The sequence below is a fragment of the Microcaecilia unicolor genome, chromosome 1 (assembly GCF_901765095.1).
Source record: "Microcaecilia unicolor chromosome 1, aMicUni1.1, whole genome shotgun sequence".
NCBI classification, from domain to species: Eukaryota; Metazoa; Chordata; class Amphibia; order Gymnophiona; family Siphonopidae; genus Microcaecilia; species Microcaecilia unicolor.
The window spans coordinates 122,223,883-122,244,241 of NC_044031.1; the positions used below are offsets into that span (position 1 = coordinate 122,223,883).

Genomic DNA, 20,359 nt, shown 5'->3' on the forward strand with positions numbered 1-20,359 from the left:
ACTCTTGAAGAATCCATTGAAAAACTTGAACACGAAGTCCTCCTGAACAGGAACTGAAGACTAAACTTGAACCTGAAATGCAACCAGAATATAACCAATACAGATATCTGGGAGGGACTATGGATTGATCAGCTATGATTAATGGAAAGAAAATTATCAGGTACGATACATAATTTTACCTTCCATATCATCATGCTGATCAATCCATAGACTGGTGGGATGTACCGAAGCAGTACTCACCCAGGGCGGGACATAGAAATCCCTGACCGCAACACTGAAGCTCCAAACCGGGCCTCCGCCCGAGCAGCCACAGTCAAGCGGTAATGCCTGGAGAAGGTATGGGCCGAAGCCCAAGTTGCCGCCTTGCAAATCTCTTCCAAGGAGACGGACCCGGCCTCTGCCATCGAGGCCGCCTGAGCTCTAGTGGAGTGAGCCTTCAGCTGGATAGGCGGCACCTTCCCCGCGGCCACATAAGCCGCTGCAATGGCTTCCTTGACCCATCTTGCCACTGTAGGCTTAGCAGCCTGCAGACCCTTACGAGGACCTGCAAACAGGACAAACAGATGTTCCGATTTCCGGAAATCATTGGTCACTTCCAAGTATCTGATGATGACACGTCTCACATCCAGATATTTGAGAGCAGAGTATTCCTCTGGGTAGTCCTCCCTACGAAAGGAAGGGAGACAGCGCTGCTGATTCACATGGAAGCGAGAAACAATCTTGGGCAGGAAGGAAGGCACTGTGCGAATAGTCACTCCTGCCTCAGTGAACTGCAGAAAAGGCTCTCGACATGAGAGTGCCTGGAGCTCGGAAACTCGTCTGGCTGAAGTGATAGCCACCAAAAAGACTGCTTTCAACGTCAGGTCTTTCAGAGATGCCCTCGACAAGGGTTCAAAAGGCGGCTTCTGCAATGCTCTTAGCACCAGGTTGAGATTCCACGCAGGCGATTAACTCCCTTGAGAAAGCGCACCACATCTGGCTGCGAAGCCAGGGAAACACCCTTCAGGCGGCCCCTGAAGTAAGCCAGAGCCGCTACCTGGACTTTAAGGGAACTGAGCGACAGGCCTTTCTCCAGACCTTCTTGCAGGAACGCCAGCACTGAAGAAATTGGAGCAGTGAAGGGAGAAAGTGAGCCTGCCTCACACCACGATGCAAAGGTACGCCAAACCCTGGCGTAAGCAGTAGAAGTAGAGCGCTTCCTCGCTCTTAGCATAGTGGCGATGACCTTGTCTGAGAAGCCCTTCTTCCTCAGACGCTGCCGCTCAATAGCCAGGCCGTAAGACCAAAGGGGGAGGGATCCTCCATCACCACGGGATCCTGATGCAACAGGCCCGGCCCCGCTGGCAGCCGCAGAGGGCCGTCCACTGAGAGCCTGATCAAGTCCGCATACCAGGGACATCTGGGCCAGTCTGAAGTTACTGTGGTCCACTCGCCCAGAAACGAGGACAGGCGTCCTCCAATCTGCACTGGGCCATGGACCAAGAACCCGTCATTGGGTACGAGACCCTGGGGGAGGACCGGAGGGCGTACCTCCGGGACGGCGGTCTCTGCGAAAGGAATGCTGCTTGGGGGAGAAGTTCCTTTTGAAGGAAGAGGGGGCAGAGGAGCCCGACTTGCCCGGGCGGTACCGACGGGCTTCTTGAAACCGTCCTCTGGAGATACCGGGGCGAGCACTGGCCCGAGCCCTGACCTCTGGTAACTTCTTGCCCTTAGACGTGCCGAGATCGGTCACGATTTTGTCCAGCTCGACCCCAAAGAGCAGCTTGCCTTTAAAAGGCAACTTAGCCAGGCGGGACTTAGAGGCGTGGTCCGCAGACCAATGTTTCAGCCAAAGCCAGCGCCGCGCAGAGACTGTCTGAGCCATGCCTTTAGCCGAGGCTCTCAAGACATCATACAGTAAGTCTGCCAAATAAGCCAAGCCCGATTCCAGGGCCGGCCAGTCAGCCCTCAAGGAAGGATCCGAGGGGGAAGCCCGCTGCACCATCTTCAGGCACGCCCTGGCCACATAGGAGCCGCAAACTGAGGCCTGCAAACTTAAGGCAGCCGCCTCGAAGGACGACCTTAAAGCCGCTTCCAATCTTCTGTCTTGGACGTCCTTTAGTGCCGTGCCACCTTCCACCGGCAACGCCGTTTTCTTAGTCACCGCAGTGATTAAAGAATCCACGGTAGGCCAAATAAAGGCCTCACGTTCACTTTCAGGCAAAGGATAGAGGCGGGACATAGCCCTAGCCACTTTGAGGCTCGCTTCCGGGACATCCCATTGAGCCGAAATTAAGGTGTGCATGGCATCATGCACGTGGAAGGTTCTAGGCGGGCGCTTAGTCCCCAGCATAATGGCGGAGCCAACAGGGGCTGAGGGAGAGACGTCCTCCGGAGAGGAAATCTTCAAAATGCTCATGGCCTGCATTAACAGGTTGGGCAAATCCTCTGAGCGAAAGATCCGTGCTGCAGAGGGGTCTTCCGCTCCATCCGAGCGGGAATCCGTCTCCTCCAAGGAATCCCCAAAGGACCGTTGGGAGAACTCAGATACGCTGCCCTCATCTACATCAGAGGAAACAGCGTCCTCTAAGGCCTGGGCATCCACCCGAGGGCGTTTACTTCCAGGGGCCTCAACCCCTTTATCGGACAAGGGAGAAGGGGCAGCGTTCTGCATAAGGAAGGCCTGATGCAGCAGCAAAATAAACTCGGGGGAGAAACCACCCAAATTGTGCAATTCAGCAGCCTGGGCCACAGCCCTAGACGCACCCTCAACCGGCGCTCGCAAGAGCGGGGGAGAACCATGCTGCGCATCCAAGATGGCGTCCGGCGTGACACTCCGCGAAGGAGCCGCGCGGCAAGAACGGCGCTTAACTTTAGCCGCTTTTTTGCCGTCGCCCAAATCAAGGGCGGCCATGGCATGAACGTCTCCCAGCTCAAGGGCGGCCCAAGAAGAAGCCGTCCGAGCAGAGTGGCCGGCCAAGATGGCGGAGGCGAGCAGCGGGGGATGGGCGTTTATGGCGGGAAAAACCGCCGCGCCGGAGGAAGACCCGGGACACTGACCGGCCTCCAAACTGACACCCAACAAGGGCGAATCAGACTTTAAAACCCCCGCATCCCCGCTAGAAGCGCACACGCGGTCCGGGGAGCGATTCTTCGCGCCCTCGCCCTCTGACGCCATAGGCTACGTGGAGATCAATCGGGGAACCCCCTGCCCGCTATAAAAAGGTAAAAATTACCTGCTTCTCGCTCCAAGCTGTAACGACCTGGTGTCCCAGTGAGTAGCTGCAATAAACGTTTAAATAAACGTCGAAATAAACGCCCTTAAGGACGTTCAAAAATTTTTTTTTTTTTTTTTTAACGGAGCCAGCGGGAGGGGGGAGAAAAGGAGGGACCTGGCGCCACCAGGTTTGCACTTGCTCAAGAAGAGCCCTCAACCCCAGGCACTCAACAAAACCTAAAAATTAGGCTTGGAGGCCTAGCCAGAGCTGCTGCTGTGTGTGACCACCACCTGCTGAGATAGAGAACATACTGGGGAGTTTCCGGCAGCACATGACCACATATAGGGAGGCAAAAGGATTGCTCTCTATCTCCACCTGCTGGTAGATGGACACAACCCACCAGTCTATGGATTGATCAGCATGATGATATGGAACATCTTTTTAGCTCTGCTGGATTAATGACTCACAAGCGCACTTGCTATAAGTGACAGTAATTTTCAAAATTTAGTTTTATTAAAAGCAAAAGTGGATTGAACTATAGCATAACAAAGTTGTTTGTAGAGGTTGACTGAATTTCAGTTATGGTGCCAAAACTAACCCAAAATCCCTTTTGTGCCCAGTTTTGATTTTGGCCAAAAGGCTATGGCTTCAGCTGAAACTGACCATGTGTTTTTGGTGGAAGCCAAAAATTTGTGCTTTTCCTGTTTGTCTCCCTTCCTCCCCTTCCCTCTGAGCAGGAGTTGCTTTTCCCCCCTGCTTGCCGCCTGTAGGTGCTCCCCCCAGGCCTATCTTACTTACAATCCCTAGCAGTCTATGGGGTGTAGTTCAGGAGTGATCCCCAGTTATTCCTGTCCATGCTGGCTCTGCTCTCAAAATGGCTGCCATAACCTCTAGTGGCAATCTCACAAGACTGTGCAACAGGTCACGGCATATGTTTTGAGTAGAGCTGACACCGGCAAGATCGACTGCGGATCACTCCTGCCCTAAATACACCAACTAGACCAAAAGGGATTATAAGGTAGTTACGGGGGGAGTGGGGGGCTACTTCACATTTTTTGTGTGTGTGTGTAATGTAATTGCAAATAACGCATTTATAATATTACATAGTAGCTTATATGGTAAACAGAGTGCTCAAAAAAACAAAAACAAAAAAAAAATCCTAAACTTTTAACAGGAATTAAAGTCTGTAAATTTGGGATAAGTTCCTCAGGAATTAGCCTCTCTATGGAGATATTACATCAGCTATCACTCCAAATGTGGCACAAAGTCAGTCATTGTACAAGCACTGTGGCTTTTAGTTTCAGGTTTCATTTAAGAAATGTATTGCTCTTGATTGTAATTTTTCAAAGCACATAGTCCTCACATTCAGTAACATCAATGTGCTTCTTTATTCAAGATTGAGCATCAGGCTGGTATAATGTCTTTAGTGTAGACCAGTTTCTGGACTCCTTTACCCTATTCTAGTAAGAATCTATATCATACTTGGCTTTTAACTAAATACTGAATAGTAAACATCTCAGTGCTACTTTCTCTAGTTACTTGTGCACAGTTTAAGCATAAAAAGCTGGTAAATCATTTTATTTTATTTTTACACTTACTCACAAAGGTTCCTGTCTCAGAAGCTATTTAACTACATTTGCATTGACTTGGGAACCTAAACGTGCCAGACTTGTTGAGAAATCCTTGTTAAAATGGCCTCCCAGTTGTCAACCTGTGCTTGCAGTTCTTGGGACTGGAGGGTTTAGCAGAGGGCTGCCGACTGCAAGCTCTAACAATCTCCAGCGGGCCTTATTGGTTCACATTTATTTTTCGGTTTCAATTTCAGCCCAAACCATGTGATAAGTTTTGGCTGAAACTGGAAAAATAATGTTTTAGTCATCCTTTAGTAGTTGAGTTGTGTCCTCCATTGTAATTGCAGTATTTTTAGTTTTTACTCAAAGGGCCGTTTACTAAGCTGTGCTATAGGCGCGCTAATGTTTTTAGTGCATGCTAACGCTAGAGACACCCACAGGAATATATGGGTCTCTCTAGCTTTAGCATGTGCTAAAGACACTAGCACACCTTAGTAAACAGGGCCCAAAAAGTGTTATATAAGACAATAACTTTTTATCTTTCACTTAAGTAAATTTTTTATTGTGTCATTCACTGTACTTTTACTTTAGTACTTTGAACAACTCTGCTGATTGGCATCACTGGAAAACAAAGTCTTCCAGTTATTATATTTATCAGATCATAAGAAACTTTTTAATGTGTTTAACATGGCCTAAAATTGCCACATATGGCTGGCAAATGTTCCCCTCTGGCTGAAGGCCAGAGTAAGTGACAAAGTCCATTCCCCCAAAGTAAGGAGACCTGGGAGGCTTTAGAAACAGACAGAGGGAAAAAGAGCTATGGTGAGAGGTTGGTGCTTCTCCTATCAGCTGCTCTTTGATATGGGCACCAGACTAAAGACACAATAAAATTAAAATACTAGGGAAAAATTATTTCCAAATCTTGATATGTTCTATATGGTCATTTTAGAAGCACCTACATATTAAGTGGCAGTATTCACATATGTAGATTAGATGCACATGTAAATGGTGATTTTAGAAAGCCACTATCTACATGTGTAGATAGCTGAGATGCAGAAGTTTGGAGGGGGGGGGGGGGGGGGGGGGGGGGGGAATAATGTATATACATATTTGGCCCAGCATTTCCCCCTACACAATGGGAATACACATATATTTTACCCATGTCGGCTTTTGCACCTGTTCAGAGGCACATAAAAGTTTTCTAAAAGTGTTCATTTTGGCCAGGAGTTATATATGTAGGCCTCTCTAGATGTTAAATACTGCCATTTGTTTGTAGGGACCATGGTATTCCAAATTAGAAAAGGAAAAAAAAAACCCTAGATATCAACTCACAGGATGATTAATACTGTACTAAAAAAATTCAGGCACCTACCTGCTCCTTGATAACTTTTTCAACTAAAGATTTTCCTCTACTTATACATATCTGTAAAAGAAAAAGAATGTTATACAAATCTACTTGCTTGAATTATACAGAAAACATAATCACTATTTTTCAGAGCAAAGTGGAAGATCTTGAGCTCTGTTATGTTCTTGTAGGAAGTATTCATTACGGAAGCATTTTTCAAATTTCCTACCTACATATATTTATGAACGTACTTTCCCTTCAGAAACTGTCACTATTTGTTTATTTAGGCACTAGTACAAAATTGCTGCAGACTTTTGTGCCTTCTTTCTGTGTGGGTAAATGTTCATCCTCCAAGGGGCCCAATCACAACATCTTGAAACACATATGTGACCTACTCTGCTTAGGAATATGTGGAATAGAAATGAACTACTATCCCTCCCTTCTCAAGCCAACAAATTGCAGCTCTCCTCTAACATGTCCTGTGTAGCTTCACAGCAATGCCCCACTCCCACAGTGTAAAAATATGAACAGATTTAATAGTTGTGCTTACTTCCCAATCCAGACACCCCTATTGCAGTAGTCAGGTACATGGAAGGGATCAAAGTTGACCAGCAAGGGGCAACAAAAATCTAAGAATTGAGGGAGAAGCAAGATTGAAAATCAAGCTAATGTGCTGGCCAATGGTACTGGCATGGATGCCAGGAGTTGCTGAACCCCATCACACATTTTTCAAAAGTTGAAAGCATTGGGAAGATTGTGATGATCAAAGCACTTTGGTAAGAATAGTTTCATTCATGCCTCTCAAATCAAGCATGGAAAAATACAAGACACAAAAAGAAAAGGAAGGTGAAAAGAAGGTATAGGGGTTACAGAGATAGGCACATTGAATAGGGGAGAGTGAGGTGATTCTCCCTTATCCCCTTTAGAAATCTATAAAAAAATTAGCACATATTTTATTGCAACATATGAGTCAGAAAAAATAAACGTGAAGGACAGTTCTATAATCTAGGTGCCAGAATTACCACCCAAAGTGCTACTCTGCAAATATCTGTTCAGCACATTTTTGTACAAGGGCATACACATGGACAGAATCTGCTTATATTCTAAGTTGTGTGCATTCTTGCCACATTTAGGCACACACATCAGCTCTATGGCTGGTGTAGCGTTAGGTGCCCTGGTACCGGGTTATGCTAGTATTCTATAACTGCATCTGGGTATATTTGGACTGTATTTAAAAGTTATTTTAAGTGTTTTTAGCCCATTTATAAACATTGGCCCCATGTGAGATCATGCTGCTGTTTTGGCAGGAAAATGGCGATTTAAAATAGGGTTGTCGTGTCTAGTCAATTTCTACATGTATTGTGAATCTTTTTTGTTCAAAACCTTTTTAGGCAATATTTTAAAGTAAGAGCATTGGTTTCTTTCATTTTCAAAGTTTGTTTATAGATGCTGTTTTTACTTTCACGTTCATTATTAGATACTTTTAAACAAGCAGGTTAGATTGAGAACAGGAGACGGTACAAGGCTATCTAGCCCATTATATGGGTTGAAATCATTTTCTTATATTTTGTCCTTGTGATGACTTATTCTGTGCCAAAACTAGAAATACAGTGAGATGGAATAATAGAATTCAGTAACATCCAAAACTTATTAACATTATAATTGTGTTTGAATTTGGGTAATAACTGAGAAAATGCTGTTGAAAATGTTTGATGTGGGATATAAATGTCATAAATAAGGGGCCCCTTTACAAAGGTGTGCCAGAAAGTGGGCTGCGGTAGTGTGGGTGCGTGTATTGGATGTGCGCTGGAACATTTCTCCAGTGTCTCTAGAAAAAACGTTTTTTTTTGGGGGGGGGGGGGGGCTGGGAAATGGACATGCGCTCTGATTTTCATTTGCCACATCTATTTACGGCCTCAGCCCTTAATGCAACCCATTGACTTAGCAGTAAGGGCTCACCCGTTACCCGCGCACCAAGGTAAAATTATGTATAATCATACCTGATAATTTTCTTTCCATTAATCATAGCTGATCAATCCATAGACTGGTGGGTTGTGTCCATCTACCAGCAGGTGGAGATAGAGAGCAAACTTTTGCCTCCCTATATGTGGTCATGTGCTGCCGGAAACTCCTCAGTATGTCGATATCAAAGCTCCATCCGCAGAACTCAGCACATAAGAGAATTACACCCACGAAGGGACACTCTGCCCAGCTCACCACCGCCGAAACGGGGGAGGGGAATTAACCCAGCTCATCCCCACACAAGTGGGGGAGGGGAATCCGTCCAGCTCATCCCCGCGGAGCGGGGGAGGGACACCACACCCGCCGATGCGGGGGGATCTGGCTTATCCTGCAACCGCAACCGCGGGAGGAGCTGACTGACCCTAACACCGCCGAAGCGGGAGGGGTACAAAGCTGCCCTACAGCCGCACGAAGCGGGAGGGAGTGCCGGCAGAATTTATGTCTCAATCCAGCCCCGTAAAACGGGGGGGAGAGGAATGCAGCAGCTCACTGTAACACAAACTCGTCTCAACTCTTGAAGAATCCAAGTGAAAAAACTTGAACACGAAGTCTTTCTGAAGTAACTGAAGACTAAACTTGAACCTGAAATGCAACCAGAATAAAAACAGTACAGATATCTGGGAGGGGCTATGGATTGATCAGCTATGATTAATGGAAAGAAAATTATCAGGTATGATTATACATAATTTTACCTTCCATATCATCAAGCTGATCAATCCATAGACTGGTGGGATGTACCGAAGCAGTACTCACCCAGGGCGGGACATTGAAATCCCTGACCTCAACACTGAAGCTCCAAACCGGGCCTCCGCCCGTGCAGCCACCGTCAAACGGTAATGCTTGGAGAATGTATGAGCCGAAGCCCAAGTTGCCGCCTGCATATCTCTTCCAAGGAGACGGATCCGGCCTCTGCCATCGAGGCCGCCTGAGCTCTTGTGGAGTGAGCCTTCAGCTGGATAGGCGGCACCTTCCCCGCGGCCACATAAGCCGCTGCCATGGCTTCCTTGACCCATCTTGCCACTGTAGGCTTAGCAGCCTGCAGACCCTTACGAGGACCTGCAAACAGGACAAACAGATGATCCGATTTCCGGAAATCATTGGTCACTTCCAAGTATCTGATGATGACTCGTCTCACATCCAGATATTTAAGAGCAGAGTACTCCTCTGGGTAGTCCTCCCTACGAAAGGAAGGGAGACAGAGCTGCTGATTCACATGGAAGCGAGAAACAATCTTGGGCAGGAAGAAAGGCACTGTGCGAATAGTCACTCCTGCCTCAGTGAACTGCAGAAAAGGCTCTCGACAAGAGAGCGCCTGGAGCTCGGAAACTCTTCTGGCTGAAGTGATAGCCACCAAAAAGACTGCTTTCAACGTCAGGTCTTTCAGAGATGCCCTTGCCAAGGGTTCAAAAGGCGGCTTCTGCAATGCTCTTAGCACCAGGTTGAGAATCCACGCAGGCACCACTGAGTGCGGAGGAGGGCGCAGGTGAGTAACTCCCTTGCGAAAGCGCACCACATCTGGCTGCGAAGCCAGGGAAGCACCCTTCAGGCGGCCCCTGAAGCAAGCCAGAGCCGCTATCTGGACTTAAAGGGAACTGAGCGACAGGCCTTTCTCCAGACCTTCTTGCAGGAACGCCAACACTGAAGAATTGGAGCAGTGAAGGGAGAAAGTGAGCCTGCTTCACACCATGCTGCAAAGACACGCCAAACCCTGGCGTAAGCAGTAGAAGTAGAGCGCTTCCTCGCTCTCAGCATAGTGGCGATGACCTTGTCTGAGAAGCCCTTCTTCCTCAGACGCTGCCGCTCAATAGCCAGGCCGTAAGACCAAAGGTGGAGGGATCCTCCATCACCACGGGACCCTGATGTAACAGGCCCTGCTCCACTGGCAGCCGCAGAGGATCGCCGACTGAGAGCCTGATCAAGTCCGCATACCAGGGACATCTGGTCCAATCCGGACCAGCAGGATTACCCTGCCGGGATGCTTTGCCACCCGGACTAGCACCCTGCCCAACATGGGCCAGGGCGGGAACACATAGAGAAACTCTTGTGTCGGCCACTGTTGGAGAAGAGCATCTACTCCCAGGGATCGAGGGTCCCGTCCTCTGCTGAACAAGCGCGGCACTTGGCAATTGGCCGATGACGCCATCAGATATAGGCTCGGCTGGCCCCAGCGCTTCGTGATGTCCAAGAACGCCTGAGCAGATAGCTGCCGCTCTCCGGGCTCCTGCTCCAGGTTCGCTTCCGCCCACTGGCATAGATTCATAGCCTCCTTGGCTAGAGGGGCGCTCTTGGTACCTCCCTGGCGGTTGATATAGTCCACAGCCGTGGCATTGTCCGACAGGACCCGTACAGGCTTCAACACCAGTACCGGGATGAACTCCAATAACACCAACCGAATGGCCCTGAGTTCCAGGAGGTTGATAGACCACTTGCCTCTGCAGGAGACCAGAGCCCCTGCACTGTCCTTCCCAAGCATTGGGCTCCCCAGCCCATCAAAGAGGCGTCTGTCGTGACGACAATCCACTCCGGGGTCACCAGAGGCATTGCTGCAGACAACTTGTCTGTCTGCGTCCACCAGCTCAGCGCCTTGCGCACTGCTGGGTCCAAGGGAAGGCGCACAGCAGAATCCTCCGACATCGGAGTCCAGCGCAGCAGCAGAGATAGCTGTAGTGGTCTCATATGAGCCCTGGCCCAGGGCACTACTTCCATCGTGGCCGTCATAGAGCCCAACAGCTGCACGTAGTCCGAAGCCCGAATAGGAGAGGCTACTAGGAACTAGTCCACCTGAGCCTGAAGCTTGACAATCCGATTGTCTGGCAGGAACACTCTGCCCACTTGGGTGTCGAATCGAACTCCCAGATACTCCAGGGACTGAGTCGGGTGCAGCTGGCTCTTCTTCCAGTTGATGATCCATCCCAGGGAGCTCAAAAGAGCAACTACCCGGTCCATAGCTTTGCCGCACCCTGCATAAGAGGGGGCTCGGATCAACCAGTCGTCCAGATAAGGATGGACTTGTACTCCTTCCTTTAGCAGGAAGGCCGCTATGACCCCCATTACTTTGGAAAAGGTCCGCGGAGCAGTAGCCAACCAGAAAGGGAGGGCTCTGAACTGGAAGTGTCGTCTCAGGACTGTAAAACGCAGAAAGCGTTGGAGAGGAGGCCAGATGGGAATATGCAGGTATGCTTCCTTGATGTCCAAGGAAGCCCAGAACTCTCCTGCCTTCACTGCCGCTATAACAGAGCGGAGAGTCTCCATGCGAAAGTGCCTCACTTTCAAGGCCCGATTGACCCCTTTGAGGTCGAGGATAGGCCGGACAGAACCTCCTTTCTTTGGTACCACAAAGTAAATGGAGTAACGTCCCTTGCCAATCTGATTTTTTGGCACCGGAACGACCGCACCCAGGCGGATCAGGTTGTCCAAGGTCTGCTGCACTGCCACAGCTTTGACCGGAGACTTGCAGGGAGAGAGTACAAACCCGTCTCTTAAGGGTCGGCAGAACTCTAGCTTGTAGCCGTCTCTGATGCCTTCCAGCACCCAAGCGTGTGAAGTTACTGTGGTCCGCTCACCCAGAAACGAGGACAGCCGTCCTCCAATCTGCACTGGGGCGTGGACCAAGGCCCCGTCACTGGGCGCGAGACCCTGGGGGAGGACCGGAGGGAGCACCTCCGGGACGGCGGTCTCTGCGAAAGGAATGCTGCTTGGGGGAGAAATTCCTCTTGAAGGAAGAGGGGGCAGAGGAGCCCGACCTGCCCGGGCGGTACCGACGGGCTTCCTGAAACCGTCCTCTGGAGGTACCGGGACGAGTACTAGCCCGAGCCCTGACCTCTGGTAACTTCTTGCCCTTAGACGTGCCGAGATCGGTCACGATTTTGTCCAGCTCGACCCCAAAGAGCAGCTTGCCTTAAAAGGCAATCTAGCCAGGCGGGATTTAGAGGCGTGGTCAGCAGACCAATGTATCAGCCAAAGCCACCGCCGCGCAGAGACTGTCTGAGCCATGCCTTTAGCTGAGGCTCTCAAGACATCATACAGCAAGTCTGCCAAATAGGCTAGGCCCGATTCCAGGGCCGGCCAATCAGCCCTCAAGGAATGATCCGAGGGGGAAGCCCGCTGCACCATAGTCAGGCACGCCCTGGCCACATAGGAACCGCAAACCGAGGCCTGCAAACTTAAAGCAGTTGCCTCAAAGGACGACCTTAAGGCCGCCTCCAATCTTCTGTCTTGGGCGTCCATTAGGGCCGTGCCACCTTCCACCGGCAAAGCCGTTTTCTTAGTCACCGCAGTGATTAAAGAATCCACAGTAGGCCACAGATAGGCCTCACGTTCACTTTCAGGTAAAGGATAGAGGCGGGACATAGCCCTAGCCACTTTGAGGCTCGCTTCCGGGACATCCCATTGAGCCGAAATTAAGGTGTGCATGGCATCATGCACGTGGAAGGTTCTAGGCGGGCGCTTCGTCCCCAGCATAATGGCAGAGCCAACAGGGGCTGAGGGAGAGACGTCCTCCGGAGAGGAAATCATCAAAATGCCCATGGCCTGCACTAACAGGTTGGGCAAATCCTCTGGGCTAAAAAGCCGCGCTGCAGAGGGGTCATCCGCTCCATCCGAGCGGGGATCCGTCTCCTCCAAGGAATCCGCAAAGGACCGTTGGGAGACCTCAGACACGCTGCCCTCATCTACATCGGAGGAGACAAAGTCCTCCAAGGCCTGGAAATCAACCCGAGGGCGTTTACCTCTGGGAACCTCAACCTCTTTATCAGAAGAGGGAGCAGGGGCAGCGTTTGTATGAGGAAAGCCTGATGCAGCAGCAAAACAAACTCGGGGGAGAAACCCCCCAGACTGTGCACTTCCGCAGCCTGGGCAACAGCCCTAGACGCACCCTCAACCGGCGCTCGCAAGAGCGGGGGAGAGGCATGCTGCGCATCCAAAATGGCGTCCGGCGCGACACTCCGCGAAGGAGCCGCGCGGGAAGAACGGCACTTAACTGTAGCCGCTTTTGTGCCGTCGCCCAAATTAAGGGCGTTCATGGCATTAATGTCTCCAACCTCAAGGGCGGCCCACGAAGAAGCCGTCCGAGCCGCGTGGCCGGCCAAGATGGCGGAGGCGAGGAGCGGGGGATGGGCGTTTATGGCGGGAAAAAACGCCACGCCGGAGGAAGGACCGGGACATTCATCGGTCACGAAACTGTCACCCAACAAGGGCGAATCAGGCTGTAAGACCCCCGCATCCCCTCTAGAAGCGCTCAAGCGATCCGGGGAGCGACCCTTTGCGCCCTCGCCCTCCGACGCCATATGCCACGAGGAGAAGAATCGGGGAACCCCCTGCCCGCTATAAAAAGGTAAAATTACCTGCTTGCCGCTCCGAGCTGTAACGAACTGGTGTCCCAGTGAGTAGCTGCAAAGAACGTTTAAATAAACGTCGAAATAAACGCCTTTAAGGACGTTTAAAATTTTTTTTTTTAACGGAGCCAGCGGGAGGGGGTAGAAAAGGAGGGACCTGGCACCACCAGGTTTGCACTTGCTCAAAAGAGCCCTCAACCCCAGGCCTCAACAAAACCTAAGGATTAGGCTTGGAGGCCTAGCCAGAGCTGCTGCTGTGTGTGACCACCACCTGCTGAGATAGAGAACATACTGAGGAGTTTCCGGCAGCACATGACCACATATAGGGAGGCAAAAGTTTGCTCTCTATCTCCACCTGCTGGTAGATGGACACAACCCACCAGTCTATGGATTGATCAGCTTGATGATATGGAACTGTCAATTACCACTAGGAACACCCCTGCAGTAGAAAATAGAAACTTATTTTCTACTACATGTTTTCGGTGCGTGCCAAAATCAGAGAATTACCACCAGGCACACGCACTAGCCGGGCAGTAATGCTGATTTGATGCACACTGCACACACATAGGCCCTTACGCACCTTGGTAAAAGGGCCCCTAAATAAATAAATAAATAGAAACTCTAAGTCTAATATTGAGCACCTGATCTTCGTAACATGATGTCTGTTTTAGTGGTGCTTTACCAGGAGAAAAAAAAATGTCTGCAACACGTGTTAGGGAGTCCCTATAGCCAGCCCCTCCAAACGACACACTGATTACGATTTACAACAAAACTACTACTCTCCTTTGAAAAGTTATTCCGTTATTATACTTCCTCTGTGTACATCTGTATACTGCACAAGCCGGCATGTTTGAAAACATAAGTGAGATTAAATAAAAATGCTAACAACAAAAAAAAAATGACAACGTGGTTGCAGCAGCTCATAGGTTTGCTTTGTTTTGAGTGTACAAAGAACGATGGCTGTGTGGGGAAGGGGAAACAGAGACTAAGCTAAATAGCTTCAACTGTTTGACATCATGCTGTCTCCTGTTCTCAATCAACCCTCCTTGCTTTTAAAGTTTTAAAATTCTTTCATAATGATTCCCAGCTTTTAAAGATGCCACCTGGTTTCTTAGAAAAGGAACTACCTAGATTGGCCACTGCTGGAAACAGAATGGGCTTGATGGATCTTTGTTACCAGCAATTCTTAACAGCCACTGCAACATTTGTGGCATCTATGAATTTCAGCAATTCAAGGACCTCAGCCCTGCAAGAGAGGCCCTTCCTTTGCCATTTGGATAAATCTTGGATACATAGTAACATAGTAGATGACAGCAGAAAAAGACCTGCACGGTCCATCCAGTCTGCCCAACAAGATAAACTCATATGTGCTACTTTTTGTGTATACCTTACCTTGATTTGTACCTGTCCTTTTCTGGGCACAGACCGTATAAGTCTGCCCAGCACTATCCCCGCCTCCCAACCACCAGCCCCGCCTCCCACCACCGGCTCTGGCACAGACCGTATAGTCTGCCTAGCACTATCCCCGCCTTCCAACCCCCAGTCCCGCCTCCCACCACCGGTTCTGGCACAGACCGTATAAGTCTGCCTAGCACTATCCCCTCCTCCTAACCACCAGTCCCGCCTGCCACCACCAGCTCTGGCACAGACCGTATAAGTCTGCCCAGCACCATCCAAGCCTCCCGTCACCGGCTCTGCCACCCAATCTCGTCTAAGCTCCTTACGATCCATTCCTTCTGAACAGGAATCCTTTATGTTTATCCCAAGCATGTTTGAATTCCGTTACCGTTTTCATTTCCACCACCTTCCGCGGGAGGTCATTCCAAGCATCCACTACTGGCTCCGTGAAAAAATACTTCCTGACATTTTTCTTGAGTCTGCCCCCCCCCTTCAATCTCATTTCATGCCCTCTCGTTCTACTGCCTTCGCATCTCCGGAAAAGGTTCGCTTGCGAATTAATACCTTAAAAAGGTATCCTCACAAGAGAGTGAGTTCCTTGTAGGAGTTACATATCTCCTTATCAGGGGAGAACTCCTTTTCTTTTTTTTTTAACAGAGCTGATTGTTGCACAGAAAAAATAGTGACCCTTGTGAAAAATCGTGCTGAAGATGCTGAAGCGATTGTCTTCTTCTGTTTAACAATTTTATTTGTTCAACAATGATTAAGGGAATAAAGATGAATAGCCAATTGCTATATATCTTTTTCCCCAGCTACAGGGAAGCACAAGGGGTGGCACACCTCCCCACCCCTCCTCCAGCAGGGGCCCTGTGCCTTACTGAGCAACAGCCCATGAGCTCAGACTCGGGGGAATAAATTCCAATGGGCTATTCTGGGGTAAGGACCAATGTCCAAACCCCAGGAGTGACACGGACCCAAGGACTAGGGAAGATGCAGGCTGTGGACTGCGCCCCAGGTTCCACATTGTGCCTACCCTTATATTGGTCAGTATCCATCTGCTCTCGTAAGGGTACACAAGTCAGCGATCTGGACTGGTTTAGCAAGATAAAGAAACGGGCTTTACACACAACAATCCTTGAACGATCATAGACTGGATTACCCTGCTCCATCGTAGATGCATTAGAAGTCTGCTTGACACAGTCTGCCCGACATTAAAAAAAAAAAAAAAAAAAAAAGTATGTTAAAATGGCACTTAGGTGGCTACCCAGCAATATTCAGCACTAAATAAATCGATGGATAGCAGCTTAAAGATAGCCAATTATATCACTGATTTTTAAAGGCAGACCAGCCAAGTTTGGTGGCTATAATAGGTAGAATAACCGGCCAAGCTGAATATCAGCTTGGCTGGTTAAAGTTGGATGAGCCAAAGTTAAACTGGATATTCAATGCTGGTCATTGGAAACGGCAGGCATGGAGTTTCTGGGTTTAGCGGACTGTGGGAGACAGCCCACAGTCTGAATATGGGGGCGGAGTGCCTTTAACTTTCTGGCTCTCTTCCATTGGAAAAAACTGCCTCCAAGAGTCCGGTTGGAGTAATCCACCAAAAATGTTAAATCTCACCTTAAAACTCATTTAACACTGCCTTTAACAGAAAAGGTTTCTCCCCCCCCCCCCCCCCCCCTTCTCTCGGATCAGTTACAGTGGATTGTGCTGGAGGATGAGTCGCTTACTTTTTGTTTTAATTATTCTCGTAAGTTTTGATTGAGTCTTTCCTATTTTATTTTTTAAGAAGTTTGTTTTTTGTTTTTTTTCTGGGGAGGAGTCAAGATGGCGATCCGAGCTTGAGAGGGCGTCGGAGGAGTGCGCTGTAATTCTCCGATTTTTCTTTGAATTTCGCAATAATATGCCTCATACTAAGAGAAAGGGGGTGGTCAAGGGTTTCCAATCATCAGCCCTTATACCTACCCCCACTCAGCAAACGCTGCGACGCTTATCGAGCACCCCAGTTGGAATCGGCGAGAGGGGCCCCGCAGTTGAAACGTCCGGAGGAGCGGCGTCTCCATTATGGGCTGAAAATCGCTATCCCCGCCGGAACTTAGTCAACCGCTTTGTCCGGCTAATCTTCGGGCTATGCAGGAGGTCTTAACGGAATCGAAAGTTGGTGACCGAAGGGCCTCTGACGGTGGTGCACAGCCCCAAGTAACAGAAGAGATGATCATGGAGCTCGCTGCTCCCCAAGCGGTAACCTTACAAACTATTTGGGCAGCGATACAAAATTTAACTAAGGCAGTTGCTAAAACATCCCAAGACACTGCTTTGTTAATAAATAAGGTAGACTCTTTATCGCTGGCCTTGGAGACTGTTAAACAAGAAGCGAAAACTCAAAACACTCAGATACAAACTGATATAACATCTCTTAAAAATGTTTCAGATATGCTAATCGTGGATAAAATGAAAGTTGCTTCAAAGCTGGAACAGCTAGAGAACTATAATAGACGACTAAATCTCAGGATTTTAAAATTTCCTATTTCTATTGGAATTTCACCAATGGATTTTCTTAAGAAATATCTTCTTGAAATTCTGGCATACCCTCAGTCTGCTATTCCGCCAATTAATAGAATTTATTACCTTCCAGAATCTAAACAGTCTGAGGTGAACCCAATAGTTAAAGATCAAAATCCTGAATTAAATCTTCAAGATATTTCAGCTTTATTGGAGGAATCTATTTCAGAAGTGTCTACTCGAAGGACTTTACTGATATTGTTTGTTTTTGAACAAGATTTGAAGGCTCTTTTGAAATTATACTTCAAAAATTCACAAAAAATATTCTGTGGACAAAAAGTGTGGATCTTTCCAGATGTGATGAGAACTACGCAGGATCGAAGAAGAACTTTCCTAGCTTATAGAGAAGAAGTTAGATCTTTAGGAGCTACATTCTTGTTAGCATACCCATGCAAATGTTGTATAAAGTACATGGGGAACAAATATATTTTCTTTGATCCAGATCAGCTTAAAAAGTTCATAGAAAATAAGAAATTGCCCAGATAGTTGGTGTAAAGGTTCTAAGGGAATATAAAGATACAGGGGATTTATGGATCAGGCCATTTTCCTTTTACCTATATGTCATTAGGCTCATTAGTTGAATACTCCCCCCCAAACTGATGGTGGTCTAAGGAAGCTGAGTATTTGCCTTTAGTATACCTTTTTTTATTTCTTTACAATTGATAAAGATTTTGGTGTTAATAATTCTGGCTATTATTACTTACTTTTGTAATCGCTGCTGTGTTACAACTTATAAGTTTATTTTGTAAACTGTAAGAAACTAATTAAGAATAATAATAAAAAAAAAAGTTCTTGGTTTTTTTTTGGAGTTGTTTAGTGTATTGTGCACCACCCAGACTAGACTTGTTCTCAAATTAGGCAGTATAATAAATTAGAACATTATAAACCTTGTGACAAAGCTAGCACTTGGGGCCCCACAGAGAAGCAGCTATTCCCTGAACTACGGTTCCCAGAAGCCCTTGCAAGCAGGAGAGAGGAGGGTAGCCACAAAAGGGTGGAACGGATTTCCAACCTCAGCAGGGGGAGCAGTGGCTCAGTGCTAGGAGAGTGGCTCAGTGCTAGGAGAGCCAGTTACTCCTTTCCCCACTAGAGGGAGAAGGGGAGGTGAAGCTCGGTCCCTTAGCTGCATCGCCGGTATGTAATTCCCTCCAGCTGTGAGAGGGGGAGAGATTTCTGGGTGGCTCCCAGCCACCAGGAGGGAGAGGAAACTGATTGAGAAGCTGCCATGGAGTAGGTGGAGGACGGAAAGGGCCTGCCACTGGAGTTTCCCTGGAGGAGAAGAGTAAGCTGCCATGGAGTGCGAGAATGTAAATGTAGCCCTGTCCAGCACATGAAGGCAGTGTGAGAGGCCACATGGGTGTGGTGCTGTGAGGTAGGAGGAAAGCTGCCAGCTCTGTTTGGTACAGGGTCCTCCTGGGTGCTGTGAAGAGGACAGGGGCATTAAGTAGTGGTTTCCTTTGAAGAGACTGTTTGTGAAAAGGGTTGAATTATTGGGATGTATAGAACAGCAGGCTGAACTTTGACTGAGCCCTTCTGAGAGAGAGGGGAAGGTAGTGCAAAGGAAGTAGGCCTGAACTGTTAAGGAACTGAATGTTGGCTGGAGTTTGGAACCCAGCCTGAACCCTGTTTGTGAACTACTACTACTACTTATCATTTCTATAGCGCTACAAGGCATACGCAGCGCTGTACACCATACACAAAAAAAGACAGACCCTGCTGCATTTCAATCTTGAGAATGGAACTGAATTGAGAATAGAGCACTTTGGTCTTAAGTCCATGTGGCAGTCTGGTTCTTTGCCTAACCTGTGAGCCTAACAGGGCTGCCGGCCTCAACCCAGAGTGGAGGAAGCGGACCCTTTTACAACCTTCATAAAATTCTTCACTCAAAGAATAGTTAAGCTCCAGAACTTGTTGCCAGAGGATGTGGGAAGAGCAGTTAGTGTATCTGGGTTTAAAAATGGTTTGGACAAGTTCTTGAAGGAAAAGTCCTTAGTCTGTTATTGAGATAGACATGGGGGAAGCCACTGCTTGCTCTGGGATTGGTAGAATGGAATCTTGCTACTATTGGGGTTTCTGCCTGTATTTGTGACCTGGAATGGCCATTGTTGGAAGCAGGATACTGGGCTAGATGAACCATTGGTTTGACCCAGTTATGGCTATTCTTATGCTCTAATGCAGTTTCGTCAGGAACCATAGCCCAACATTATAGTCTTTCTCCCAATTCTTTGTACAGCAACAGTTCCCTTTGCCTATGCATAGTTTCCAGGCTCAAGGGAAGAAGCACGTGTACCTCCGTGTTCTCATAACTGTATACTTTCAATTGCCTTGCTATTTTTAAAGCATACTCTTGTCTCTTGATATATCTCAACAATTTTACAACATATCCTCTTGGAGGTATATGTACATTGGGTTTTGGGCGTAGCTCTTTGTACACCTGGCCAATCTCAAATTGCAGCTTTGCCCTGGAATCCCAGAAACAGGTGATCAGCATATTCTGTACAAAGACTATAGGGTTAGAGCACTTGGCTCCTTCTCTGATCATATCCAGCAGATTGCCAAGAACTGTCGTTTCTTTCTTTACAACATCCGTAAAATCCGCCCCTTTCTTTCCGAGCACTCTACCAAAACCCTCATCCACACCCTTGTCACCTCTCGTTTAGACTACTGCAATCTGCTTCTTGCTGGCCTCCCACTTAGTCACCTCTCCCCTCTCCAATCAGTTCAAAACTCTGCTGCCCGTCTTGTCTTCCGCCAGGGTCGCTTTACTCATACTACCCCTCTCCTCAAGTCGCTTCACTGGCTCCCTATCCGTTTTCGTATCCTGTTCAAACTTCTTCTACTAACCTATAAATGTACTCGCTCTGCTGCTCCCCAGTATCTCTCCACACTCGTCCTTCCCTACACCCCATCCCGTGCACTCCGCTCCATGGA

General features: G+C 48.3%; 1 protein-coding gene across 1 annotated transcript in view; it reads right to left on the reverse strand.

Annotated features, from left to right (window-relative positions):
* Positions 1–20,359, reverse strand: part of DBF4 (DBF4 zinc finger) — a gene marked incomplete in the record, with an annotated part of 201,998 nt that overhangs the window by 121,558 nt on the left and 60,081 nt on the right. Inside the window, 1 exon segment of the mRNA XM_030199739.1 lies at positions 6,141–6,191. Coding sequence (XP_030055599.1) covers positions 6,141–6,191 — 51 coding nt within the window.